This window comes from Hypanus sabinus, chromosome 19, assembly GCF_030144855.1.
Source record: "Hypanus sabinus isolate sHypSab1 chromosome 19, sHypSab1.hap1, whole genome shotgun sequence".
Taxonomy (NCBI): Eukaryota; Metazoa; Chordata; class Chondrichthyes; order Myliobatiformes; family Dasyatidae; genus Hypanus; species Hypanus sabinus.
In genome coordinates this window covers 34790870-34805319 of record NC_082724.1, presented here as the reverse complement: position 1 = coordinate 34805319, position 14450 = coordinate 34790870, and the positions used below count along the sequence as shown (strand labels likewise).

At 42.3% G+C, this 14450-nt stretch overlaps 1 protein-coding gene across 2 annotated transcripts in view; it reads left to right on the top strand.

Moving 5' to 3' along the window:
• Positions 1-14450, top strand: part of frmd4bb (FERM domain containing 4Bb) — a 317520-nt gene that overhangs the window by 267805 nt on the left and 35265 nt on the right. For both annotated transcript variants that reach the window (XM_059944312.1, XM_059944313.1), the window contains one exon: positions 532-618. In XM_059944312.1, coding sequence (XP_059800295.1) covers positions 532-618 — 87 coding nt within the window. The remainder of the gene's footprint in view (positions 1-531; positions 619-14450) is intronic.

The window sequence follows — 14450 nt, the reverse complement described above, 5'->3', positions numbered from 1 at the left end:
TTTAAATATCTGGAATTATAGTGCTGAGATCTTTAGTACCAAAACATTTGCCTATAGTTACAGCACTTTGTACTATTAAAAGCTCACTGCTCATGCAGCAAAGTCTTAACATTTTTGAAGATTTTATACCAAGGATAGTTGACGAGTGCCTGAAATTTATCAGATATCTGACTTAACGGGACTACGCTAAAAAGTCTGTAAAACTTGTGGAGAGGCAATGAATCACAGTAACACTGGGAATTCCACACTAAGCTGCACATATGGAAATCCAGAAGACCCTGTCCACAGTGCAATGATGGTGAATAACTGGCTGACAAATGCCAGCAATAAAGTTTCATTAACCCGACCACTGGGATTATGGGATATGATGTGAAATGTCTGTCTGTACTGGTAAAGCATCTGCTTGCTCCACGGGGTATCACTGAGCAAGATTTGTTGCTGGTTTTGAATGACAAAAATAGAAAAACACTTAATAAGCCAGATAGAACTATTTTTTCACAACATTAGCTTCTTTGTTTTTATATGTTTTAGGATAAACAAGGAATTCCCTGGTGGCTTGGAATTGGTTGCAAAGGAATTGGGCAGTACGACTTTCATGATAAAGTAAAGCCCAGAAAGGTAAAAGTCAATCATTTGAAGGATACTTTACACAGATGTGTGATCCTGTGGTAACTCTTTGTCAGTTCGTTAACAGGCTGTTGTTCTTGAAATGAATTTTATGGAGTTATTGTTCTCCAGTTTACTGTTTTTTAGTCAAACAGACATGATGTATCTTCTGTTGTGAAAACATTTCATGATGTAATGTTTCTGCTTCTCTGCAAAGGAGGATTTCCTTTAAATAAAGTCCACAGGTTTTTACCATTCATGGTCCTCAGTCACCCCATACTGTGGAGGGGGTAACTATTGGTTCTCATGCCACACAAACCTGTTTTATGTCATGGTACCCTGCCACTTAAAATTGAAATATTATTCGATGGGGAGTATTTTGTTTCATACACAGATTAATTTTATCTGAAACTTCTTTGTGCACTCCTCTGTACTTAAGCCCATCAGGAGGTTTTGCAACAAGCCTCCTGATATCACAACATCTCCAGACATTGAAGACCATTCACACAAGAGCAGATGTGTGGCTTCTTGATATTAGTTTGAAGAAAACCACTTGCCTTTTCTCTGGTTCAAATCAATTGAAATGAGTCTCATTCATATGCCACTTTGTAGGTAGATGCATTTTAAAATTATTCCTTTGGAGTTTGCATCAGCCCCTTATTTGCCTATCCAGCCACTTCCCATCTAGATGCTAGTCAGTAGCTTTCTAATGTTATTCCATTTCCTGTTTAATCCATTAAAGCTCCATCATTTCTGACGCTAGGCCTAACTCCTCCTTCCACCAGTCTCCCTCCCTGCTTTGCAAGTCCCACAGTTTTGTGTTAAATCTTTTTGTTGCCTTGCCCTGATAACTCCTGTAATCCTGTTCAGTCCTTAAATCCAACATATCTCTTGGAATCTGAAACTTCCTACCCTGGCCTTTTTCCTGTCCTTTTCATTCCACACTCTAGAATTTCATGTTTCCCATCTCCTCTCTACAATTTACTTAACCAAATTTTGATTGCCTTTCTCCAATCTTTCAGCTCAAGATATAACTTTAAGTTTAGTGAAAGGAACATTGAAAAGGCAGCATAAAGGATGTGACTAAACACATTGATGAAGGAAGAGCAGTAGATGTAGTGTATATGGATTTTAGCAAGGCATTTGAGAAGGTACCCCATGCAAGGCTTACTGAGAAATTAAGGAGGCATGGGATCCAAGGGGACATTGCTTTGTGGATTCAGAAGTCTGAAGTGGTTCATTTTGGTAGGTCAGATATGATGGCAGAATATAGTATTAATGGTAAGACTCTTGGCAGTGTGGAGGATCAGAGGGATCCTGTGGTCCAAGTCCATAGGACACTCAAAGCAGCTGCACAGGTTGACTCTGGGGTTAAGAAGGCGTATGATGTATTGGCCTTCATCAATTGTGGAATTGAATTTAGGAGCCGAGAGGTAATATTGCAGCTATATAGGACCCTGGTCAGACCCCACTTGGAGTACTGTGCTCAGTTCTGGTTGCCTTACTACAGGAAATCATAGAAAGGATGCGGAGGAGATTTACAAGGATGTTGCCAGGATTGGGGAGCATGCCTTATGAGAATAAGTTGAGTGAACTCGGCCTTTTCTCCTTGGTGCGACAGAGGATGAGGTGACCTGATAGAGATGTATAAGATGATGAGAAGCTTTGATCGTGTGGAAAGTCGGAGGCTTTTTCCAGGGCTGAAATGGTTGCCACAAGAGGACACGGGTTTAAGGTGCTGGGGAGTAGGTACAAAGGAGATGTCAGGGCTAAGTTTTTACTTAGATAGTGGTGAGTGCGTGGAATGGGCTACCGACAACAGTGGTGGAGGCAGATACGATAGGGTCTTTTCAAAGACTTTTGGATAGGTACATGAAGCTTAGAAAAATAGAGGGCTATAGGTAAGCCTAGAAATTTCTAAGGTAGGGACATGTTTGGCACAACATTGTGGGCTGAAGGGCCTGTATTGTTCTGTAGGTTTTCTATGTTTCTATAAAGGCATTAAGTTTAACTATTGAACATAGTCTTCCACTACTGAGTAAGTGTTTTGCATGAAGTTGTAATGTCCATTCATGAATGTCGCCCAAGTGAAGAAGTCTCTCATTCAATATTTTCTGTTATGTTGAATCCAGTGCTTTCTGGATTTGATCAGCATTTGCTTTTAATTGTCCAAAAGTGGGAGTTTAATCTTTGCATCCCATTAAGATTTGTCCCTATCGCAATTTGTCTCCGCTTCAGTCACGTTACTAGCAGTAGCCATTAGCAGTGGTCAGTATATTATATACTTTTAGTTTCCTAAGAGCCCAGTGAGTGATTGTTGAAGTATGGGATGTATGGTGCGTCAGTATTAAAATACTTTGTTCCCAGATCAAAAGATCAGCGTGAATTTAATTATGGAAATCTACTACCAGTGCTTCTAACACTAGGAAGCTTTCATAATGTTTGTTCAGATTAAAATATCTGGGACTGGGTTGCTGGATTTGGAAAGTAAAGAACTGGTTGCCTTGACAATCCAGGAATTTAACTTGTAAATTCCTTCATTAAGGAGTTCCATTTATCGTCATTTGCATAGTTAATTGTAGCAAACAGGAGAAAACTCCAGTGATTCTGTACTCTTCATCATTTCAGACATGTAACTGCCAATTCAGAAATAATGTTTTGGTCAGTGTAATAGAAGTTTAGATGCACGCTATCCAGTAGGAAATCACGAATTGGAAAAAATAGGTAGTTCTATTTTACTTAATTCAGAAGTTTTTCTTATAAGTGATACTGTTTTTCTTTGAGTTCACATTCAAGCTATGCAGAAGAATAGACCGAGAAAGAAATGTGATCCAGTTTACTTGTGTCTACTTGGAAGCATTGAAACATAGTCCAACTGACTAATCTGCATGATTATAGCAACCTTATGCTTTCTTTAATGGTCTTGGTGTTGCTTTTTTTTGTGGCTTGTTGATAAAGAAAATTGGGTGTGCCTTCAAAGCACCAGAATTGCATTTTGTAATCAGCAACAAACATTCAGTTCTAAACCTGCTGTTCTCCCTTTCTGCACAGCATGGACAACAGTACCTATAATGTATTGAATTTATCACTCCGAGTTGTGTGTACTTTGTGAAAATTGCTCAAATTTATACACGTTGTCATCTTAAAATACTATGATTTTTTAAAAACTTTTGGACATCTATTCTAATATCTTTCCTGCCTTTATGTGTCCTGTGTAGTCCCTTGAGTTGTATTTCCATATTGAATATACAATGTAAATTTTATTTTTATTAATAGTGTCATCGAAGCTTGATCAAACTTTGCAAAATCCATCACCACTGTTAAGTGATCCATTCAAACATTTTGGGTTATTTTTCATGTAGTGACCATGATTTGAGTCAGGCCAGTCCCAATGACACTGATTATTGATACATCTTGCATACTGGTTGGAAAAAACCCACCTCCTTTCTGCCCTATTGCAAACCCTGGTCTCTGACTAGTGTATGCAGTGTGGCCTGGTGGCACCCGATCTCCTCAGCATTGACAAGGAAATCTCTGTGCCCTTTGACAGATCTTGTTTTTAACCCCACTGATTGTTGACACACCCTCCTCACTCAGGATAGCCCTTGTGACTGGACTGGTTGCAGACAATCCAGTCTTGGAACAGGTTGTACAAGTTCATGTGGTGCCAGCAGACAGACCTGCAATTCATAGGTATGATTTAATTCCCTAAGAATATGCTTAGGTTGTGACAGCTACTTTTCCTGTGATTACATGGATTTTCACATAATACTCAAAAGCAGCTAGGGATTCCTTTGTGAATATTTTGTCATGCCGTCTATGTTGTCTCCTATTTGACATGTAATGCATTAGATGTGCTTAAAAACAATTATGTATAGGAATGTTTAGCAGGTCACACTTGTATGTTTTTAAATCTCTAACAAAAGTAACTTCTAGATAAAATTATGAAAAATACTGAATATTTTGGGAATTAAAAAGAAAGTACTAAACTTTATTTATTACTAAAATATATTCTTGTCAAATGATGCTGAAATGCTTTGTAGTATAATTTTCAAAACTAAAGTTAATTTTCCTTTATATGGTACTGACCAACCTACATCCTTCAATGTAATTTGGAGAATAAATCCATATAAAAATGCTAAGCTCCTTCTGTTATTGATGACTAAATATTTAAATTCTTATTAGTACTATAAACAGGAAGCATTTGTGAGGCTTAGACTCGATGCAGTAGATCACCGAGGTTTAATCGTGCAACCAGAAAACCAAATCATCATCTCTTGGTTTCAAAAACCAGGGAAAAGAAAGAATTAAGTGTTTTATCTTAATTTGCAAAGATACAGAGGAGGAGGAAGAGTAATGTAGTGCATTTGGGATTAGGGATCGAGAATAGAAAGCACAAAGACTATCAGGACCTTAAGAAATCTCTGAAATGGAAATTGGTTGTAAACATGAAATAATTTGAAAGAGCAGGATCACCAGTTGACATTTTTACGTACAGCACTATGGAGCTCAAATTTTTAAAATCATCAAATCATAGATATTTATGCACAGAAATTGATTGGCAGCGTGGTTAAGGGGTATGGGGAGAAGGTGTGAGGATGGTGTTGAAAGTAAAAATCAGCTGTGATTGAATGATGGAGCAAACTCAATGGGCTGAATGGCCTAATTCTGCTCCTATATCTTAATCTTATGGAAAGGTACTTATAGTCATCTACCTCAAGGCCAATTGTGATATCTATCCATGCTAATCCCGTTTGCTCATATGGGACTTGAATCCCCCTGCTGCTTTCCTCTCCAAGTAAATGCCTTTCTGTTGTAATCTCCCCACTTGAATTCTCGATTTAAGTAAAGTTGAGCTTTATTGAAAATGAGGTGTTATTGAGAGGAAGGGTGATTGATTCAAACAGAAGAGAAAACTAGACCTCTTGGAAGCAATTTCATCAATACTGCTTGTGGAAATTCACTGAAGTGTGTAAGTCAACTGAAATATGAATAGGCGAGGCATACATTTGTCATCGGAATCAGGTTTCCTATCACCAGCATATGTCGTGAAATTTGCTTTTGTAGCAGCAGTACAATGCAGTATATAATAGAAAAAAACATGAATTACGGTAAATATATCTATTAAATAAATAGTGCAAAAATGGAAATTTTTAAAAAAAAGTAATGAGGTAGTGTTCATGGGTTCAGTGTCCATTCAGAAATCAGGCGGCAGAGTGGAAGAAGCTGTTCCCGAATCACTGTGTGTGACTTCATGCTTCTGTATCTCCTTGCTGAGTGAGTGAGTGAGCGAGTGTCTGCCAATATTCAGTGATTATTGTGACCTCGGGATTTCAATGTAGTTTTGATGCAAAATCTGGTTAAAATGTCTCTTGTATCTAGTACTTGAGTTATTCAGTTCTAGGCTGCGGTGATAAGAGTATCTGTCAAAGACTTCCATTGTATTATAGATGACATCAATAGATACTGAATTTATCTTCTTTCAAGACAGCATTGTTAATTACGTTTGTTAGTATTTGGTGGTGCTGGGTTTTACCTTGGTCTGTATATTTAGATGTTCTTTTGGGTAAACAGGATGTAAGTTGATGTTTATTTAGCTGCCACCAGCTGTAGAGGATTTACATTGTTTTGTCCTGCAGTTCAGTACAGCAGTCTCTTTTGCTCTGTGGAAGTTGACCCAGTTATTCACTTTCCTGTTATATTGATTTAGAATGGAAAAGGAAATGCATCAATTACAAATTAACCATCTATATAAAATACCATAACATTTCTCAAGATAGTGCTTAGTGTAAAATAAACAAAAGTGAGTTTTTGCCAGAGCTACAGATGCATTCTGGTCACTGAGTACAGTGAAGCCCAGTTTCCACTCTCGCTCTCTCTGTGGTGCAGTTGCAAGTTCTACTCAATTTACACACAACATTTGTCGCTTCTTAGGTTGCATGGGGAGACTCAGAGCTCCTCTGTTTTTTTATATATCTTTCTGTGCTGTGGGTGCTCCCAACAGAAGAATTATCAGTTTTCAATGCCAGCACCCCTGAAAACGTGGGCCTGCCTCAGTCACCATTAAAGCAGCCAACAAGAGGAATGTTGCCAGCCTGCCACCAGTGTCCTATCAGATTTTGGTACCTATGTTTTAACCTAAAGCTAAATTAATAACTTAATCATAACAATGAAGGTCATACCAAAATATAAATGAGTAACCGGTGATCACATCCAGCAAATATCTTTGAAATAAAGTGCTGTATTGTGTATTCCGGTTGTTCAGGTGACAATGAAATCCCCACAGTGCTGTTTGACAAAAGAAAGCTGCCCTGCTGTTCCCCATTCATCATTTATATTTGGAACATAAAAATGGTTTGACATGTTTGAGAATTTTGCCACATTTGTTCCAATAGCAGTGGCCTCATTTCAAAAATAGTTACCGTGGAGAATGTTGTGTTCGCATTATGAATGCTGTCTGATCTGTTGAGTTCATCCAGCATTTTGTGTGTGTGTGTGTGTGTGTTGCTCTGGGTTTCCAGCATCTGCAGAATCTCGTGTGTTTATCTTTCGATGATTATTTCCCTTGCAAGTAAGGAAACTCTGCTGCAGCTTGTGTGCTGGCCAGCACTGACTTCAGTGTCCCGTCCACCCTACAGTGCTTTAAATGATGGCCATTGACTTGATGTCTTTCAATTAGTGAAAAGAGCAGTTGTTGCAACTAGAAAAGTTAGTTTATTCTCAAGTCATTTTTAAAGTGTTAAAACCAAGATTCAGGCAGGTGTCAGTAGTATGCAAATTTCTTGCTTCTGGTGACCAGTGTGTGTTTTTAGAGTCACAGACACATACAGCACAGAAACTGTTCCTTCAGCCCAAGAAATCCATGTTGACCACGATGCCTCTCTATGGTAATGTCACATGTCTACATTAGCCTATAACCCTCTACTCTTTTCCTATCACTGTACCTATCGAAATGCTTTTTTAAGTGTCTCTGCCACCTCCTCTAGCCACTTGTTCCGTATAATTACCATTCTCTGTGTGAAAATGTTGCCCCTCAGATCTCCTATTTTCACTTTAGATCCATGCCCTATAGCTTTAGACTACCCTATCCTGGGGAAAAAAATTATTCTGATTACTTGCCCTATGTGTGCCTCTCAATCTTGTAGACCTCTATGAACCTACCTTTAGCCTCTAGTGAGAATAAATACAGCCAGTCCAATCTTTCCTTACAACACAAGCCTTTCCTTCCTGACGTTATGTCCTGGTGAGTCCCTTCTGCCTACTTTCCAATACTAGCACATCCCTCCTGCATCATGGTGACTAGAACTATACACACTGCTCCAATGTTTTGTACAGCTGATACACGATGCCCCAATGTTTGTACTCAAAGCCCTGGGCTATGAAGGCAGTAGTGTTAAATGTGTTCTTCACTACAACCTCCACATTGCTGTTGTCTAGGGACTATGAACTTGCACGCCACAATCTCTCTGTGCATCAGCACCCCGATGGTTCCTGCCAGTTACTGTGCTTTTCTTATCAGTTACGTGCAAGAATGTGATATTTAATGTAACTAATAGCTCAATGAGGTTCCTTTATGATTTAGTTCCTCTTAGTATAAAAACTAACATCTTGTGGTGTAAAGGTCCAATGATAGATTTCACTGGCATCTGTGAACCGGAGTGTCAGTAGATTTCCCTCGACCATGGAGAGGAGAAACTGAGTGTTCCAAGTACTGATCTTTATTTATTGAGGTACAGTGCAGATTAGGCCCTTCTGGCCCTTTGAGCCTTGCTGCCCCCAGTCCCCCGATTTAATATTGGCCTAATCACGGGACAATTTGCAGTGACCAGCCATTATGTCTTTGGACTTTGGAAGGAAACTGGAACAGCCAGGGAAATCCCACGTGGTCACAGAGAGAATGTACAAACTCCTTACAGGCAGCAGCAGGATTTGAACCTGGGTCGCTGGTACTGCAAAGCGTTGTGCTAACAACTAGGCTACTATGCCACCCCATCTAGTAGCATTAGAAAGTATGGATACTAGAAAAATACAAGACTGGGTTAACTTTGAAGCTACAATGTTAATAGTCTGCCACTTAAGAATAATCACACAAAGGTTGCTAGAGCCAAATCGGGAATCTCGTTGACAGGTGTATTATCATGAGGGAGTGATAGTTAATATTCTTGTGCTTTGTTCTGATGTAGTAATGTTATTTGGGCTTGTAAAAAGATTTGTCATCCTGTTATTTACGTAGGAAAAAATGTACTTGCAAATTCTGTGAGCAACTAAAATTGAGCACTCATCTGTAGGGTTTACTTTCTGGTTTTCATCCACCATCCCACCTGCTGATGAAGACTAAACGTACCAGGAAACATTTAAAACAAAAGTCAGTGAAGCAATGGCCCGCTCAAACACCCAGTACCATTTCTATGTTGACAAATTAGAATCACTTAGTCAAGCTTTACATTTGTACCAGGGAGGGTAATCATCATTAGAAATTTTCCCAAAGGTTGCAGAAAATTGATTTGGAGAGTGTGCAGCATTAATATTAAGCATACTTTTGGTAAAATTGATTTAAGGAAGGAAAATCTACAAAATAGAATGGGGGGGGGGAGAGAAGAACTCCATTGGTACTTAAGAAATTCACTTGTATTAAGGTGCCTTGGACCACACTCCTTAGTTCGTCTTGATGAGTCCATATGTTTAATCAGTGAAAGTGACACATAGATCTCTTAACAGTTAGTCAATTAAAGGACAGCAGCTAAACTCCAGTAGGTTTCCCTGCGACAATGTCATTCGATGCCTGGGGTTGCGATGCACTGACTAAAGGCAAAGACAACAGTTTGTCTCTTGCTCTCAGATGTTTTCCTGCTTCCCTGCAGGGAAGCACCTGGTATCTACTCGCTCCTTTTCCACAAAGACAGACGCACTCAGCAATCAATCTCTCATTGTTTAGATTTTTTTTTGCCCCCACTATAAAGTGGTTCTTAAAATCTCTCCTCCCCCACACCACTTTTGACCCCCTCCCCCTTATGTGAGCACAGCCATACAGCAATGCTTCATCATAAGCAAACTAGTGGGCTCTTGTAAATTACTGTTTAGTCTTTTGTTTTTGTGACAATTATAAAATTTGGATTTAACATTTAACATATTGGTCACAGTACACATTATCAATTAGGTGCCTTAGCAATGTCAACCGTCATTCGTTGTATGGGTGAATCTTTGATTAAAGCATTTATAAAAGAAAACATTGGAAACAATTTCAAAGTTTACATTATAGTAAAATTATTTAATTTGTTCTAAACAAATAGAACCCTCAAGAACTGTTTATCTGTAAAATTTAAAAATTGAATTTGTGGTTAAACTTTTATTAAATTATTTGCTCTTTCTGTAATGAAAACATTGAGAATATTAACAGGAAACATCACATAAATGCTATTACAGGAATATATTGTTTAAAGGTACCCTTCACTTTAAATTGAGAACATTTTATTAATATCTCTGCAAATATGCAAAGCAGTCTCCTTTTGGAAAAGGAAAGGACACTATTTCATGCAAAGAATATCTATTTATAATAAGTGCACATTATTTTCCATTAAATATTCAGTCTCTTTCTAGTGTTATGTGTGCATGGTCATTTCAATGCAAACTCAATGATCTTTGATATATCAGTCAATGGACTTGGACCTTTGTAAAACATGCTGTGCTTGTAAGTCCAAAGTGCTTCATTTTTCCTATCTATTTCCCCTAATTTGTGTGGATCCCAGGTACCACTCCATTTAATCTATAGTGTTTATCTGAAAATCAACAAAAAATAAACTGCAAATGCTGGGAATTGTAAATAAAAGCAGTACCAAACATACTCAACAGGTCAGCCAGCATCTGTGGGAAGGGAGTTAGAGAAGCTTGTTAAATTGCAGGAAGTTTTCTGTGTTTCTGACAGACTAAAGCTGGTGTGACCATTGAGGTAAACTGTAAACAAAGTTGTCTGGTCAGCAAATGAATAGGAATGGTTAGAGGGCGAGAACACGAAGGAATGTAGGAGCTGCAAAATAAGAATAGAAAGACGTGGCCTGCAGGTCACGTCTGCAGGGCTTGTCCTCTGCTGTGAAGGTGGAAAAATAAAGACAGTGTGGTTGGAGAGGAAATGACAAACAGGCTGAGCTAATATCACAGTTGGGTGACTGATTCCAACAGATCAAGTTGCCTGAAGTTGTAGAATTCTGTGTAAACTCCAGAAAGCTGCAATATGTCTAGACAGGAGATGAAGTGCTGTTCTTCAAGATGCATTGGGCCTAATTGCAGCAGTGTAGCGGTGTGCTACACGCAGCGCTAAAATAACAACACGGAGTCGGTAAACTGCAATTAAAGATGATCTTATTCAAACTTCACAGCCTTGCTTTAAAGCCTCCCTCATCTTGCCCTCCCCGGGCGCAGATGCTCCAAGGGACACGTACTCTCAAACCCTCACAGGCTTTTTCCCTTTGTTGCGGACCTGGCCTTTGTGCCTGCGCGCTGGCTATTTGTGAGCCAGTTCGAGTGCGCTAGGAAGTGGGGTTGCCACATAACCCCCCCAGAACCAGCGATACACCCCCCAATGTCCACAGTCTGGGCCGGAACCTGTTTGGGAGGTCGGCCTCTGCGCCGCGGTGCCGGAAACTCGGCCGGTTGCGCCAGGTCCACATGGGCCGGTTTGAGTTGGTCCACCGTGAAAACCTCCTCTCTCCCCCCAACGTCCAGCACGAACGTGGACCCGTTGTTCCGGAGCACCATAAACGGCCCCTCGTAGGGCCGTTGCAGCGGTGGCCAATGCCCGCCCCTTCGTACAAACACAAACTTACAGTTCTGCAGGTCTTTGCGTACGCAGGTCGGGCTCTGCCCATGCTGCGAAGTGGGTATGGGGGCCGACGAGGCATGCAAGATCGTCGGCATCTGCGCGGCGCCCAAAGACGATCTGCATGCCTCGTCGGCCGAGTTGGTGTATGGCGCACCCCTGGTCGTCCCCGGGGAGTTCATACCAGCCCCAAGGAGGCCAGAGGAAGATCCCGCAGCAGTCCTGGGCAGACTACGCGAGAGGCTTGGTGACCTGGCCCCCATACCCACTTCGCAGCACGATAGCCAACAGTTCCCGGTCGAAAGCTCTGAATTTGAGCTCGGGAGGCTGCAGGTGTTTGCTGCAAAACGCCAGGGGTTGCCAGCGACCCGTGATGAGCTGCTCCAGTACCCCACCGACTGCCGTGTTAGATGTGTCCACTGTAAGGGCGGTAGGGGTGTCCATTCTGGGGTGCACTAGCATCGCGGCGTTTGCCAAAGCTTCCTTCGTTTGAATGTAAGCGGCGGCGGACTCCTCGTCTCAGGTAATGTCCTTGCCCGGACCCGACAGCAGGGCAAACAGGGGGCGCATGATCCGGGCAGCTGAAGGGAGGAAGAGGTGGTAGAAATTGACCATACCTACGAATTCCTGAAGGCCTTTGATCGTGGTGGGTCGGGGGAAGTGGCGGACCGCATCTACCTTAGCGGGCAGAGGGGTTGCCCCATCTTTAGTAATCCTGTGACCCAGGAAGTCAATGGTGTCGAGCCCAAACTGGCATTTGGCCGGGTTGATTGTTAGACCGTATTCACTCAGTCGGGCGTAGAGTTGACGGAGGTGGGACAGATGCTCCTGACGACTGCTGCTGGCTATGAGGATGTCATCCAAATAGATGAATGCGAAGTCCAGGTCGCATCCCACCTCGTCCATTAACCGCTGGAACGTCTGTGCGGTATTCTTCAGGCTGAACGGCACGCGGAGGAACTGGAAAAGGCTGAACGGGGTGATGAGAGCCGTTTTGGGGACGTCGTCCGGATGCATCGGGATTTGATGTTATCCTCGGACGAGGTCTACCTTGGAGAAGATCTGTGCGCTGTGCAGGTTTGCTGCAAAGTCCTGAATGTGCGGCATAGGGTAGCGGTCCGGTGTGGTATCCTCGTTCAGCCTGCGGTAGTTGCCGCACGGTCTCCAGCCCCCTGTCGCTTTGGGCACCATGTGCAGCGGGGAGGCCCATGGGCTGTCGGACCGCCGGATGATCCCCAATTCCTCCATCCTCTTGAACTCCTCCTTCGCCAGTTGTCCGGGGGAAGCTGCCAAGCACGGGCGTGAAGGGGTGGTCCCTGGGTTGGGATGTGGTGCTGTACGCCGTGTCGGGGCATGACCGTTGTGAACTGCGGTGCCAGAACCGATGGGAAATCCACCAGGACCCTGGTGAAGTCGTTGTCGGACAGCGTGATGGAGTCGAGGTGAGGGGCTGGCAACTGGGCTTCACCCAGGGAGAACGTCTGAAAGGTCTCGGCGTGGACCAGTCTCTTCCTGGGCAGGTCGACCAGTAGGCTGTGAGCCTGCAAAAAATCTGCACTCAGAAGTGGTTGGGCTACGGCGGCCAGTGTGAAGTCTCACGTGAACTGGCTGGAGCCGAACTGTAGCTGCACCGTACGGGTGCCATAGGTCCTTACTGTGCTGCTGTTCACGGCCCTCGGGGGGGACCCGGTGTCCTGTTGCAGGTGTCGTAACTCGTCGGAGGTAAGACGCTGATCTCTCCAATAGTTTCCCACTTCTGATGTAAGGCTCACTAGTCTTTAATTCCCAGGGTTATCCTTATTACCTTTCATGAACAAAATAATAACATTTGTTATCCCTCAGTCTTGTATTACGCCTATGGCAAGTGGCAAAGATAATCACAAGTGATTCAGTAATCTCTTCCCTCGCTTTCCCTATATCCCATTCAGCCCCATTGTCTCATCTTTCCTAACATTTTTTTTAAAAGTTCCAACACAACCTCTTTCTTAGCATGTTCCAGCATATTAGCCTGTTCTACATTGACCTTGCACTGGTGAATACTGAAGGGGCAAATACTCTTTAAGGATCAATCCTACCTCCTCTAGTACCAGGCTTACCCCTGATTTGTCCCACACTCATTCTAGTTGCCCTCCTGATCTTCACGGGTATGTAGAAATCCTTGGGATTTTCCTGAATCCCCACTCACCAAGGCCTTTTCATGTTCTCTTGTTGCTCCCTTCTTTAGTTCCTTCCTGAGTAAGAAACATAGAAAACCTACAGCACAATACAGGGCTCCCGCCCCACAAAGCTGTGCTGAACATGTCCGAACATGGGTACCTTTTGTAATTCTCATGTGTCCTGTTTGATCCTTGCTTCCTAAACTTTAAGTACGCTCCCGTCTTCTTGACTACTTTTAAGATTTGAAACCTCAATTTTTCCCCCAAGTATAAAATTCTTGCTTAATTTGATGATAATGCAGAATATTCATACCCATTTTAAAATGAGCAATATCTTGTGGAATTTCCTGAGGAATTCACATCAGTTGATGATAGCAGTGTCTTGTTCTTACTTCTGGCAAGATGGTGGCATGCTTAGACGCAGCAGATTTTATGGGGCCAACGAAAGGTGCTATTGCCTTTTTTGAATGTATTTTTTATATGACTTCAAGACCCTGCTGTACATTTAAAAACTTAAAGTATTGCGCAGGTCTGCCCCATTAGCAAGTTCCTCATTGGCGGACAAACTGAAAGAGCTGGACGCATCAGTGCGCGAAGGCCGTGTGAAGACTAACAACGAGTGACGGTCTTCGTCGCTTTTCTTGTGATTATAAGACCCTGTTGCACATTGCTAATATGGAATGCTGCAAGTTGGATCACTGGTTTATTGGCGAATCTTAGAGGCAGATGACGGGGAACCTGTGTGTCCTCGGTCGTAGCAACGACTAGCCCTCAAGCCGTGATGTCACCTGTTCACAGCCGCCAATAAGAGAGGTGCCCGAGTTGGAGTGCTCCACCAGAGCACAGTGTGCGTGCTGGAGTTGGTACTGCCTCCA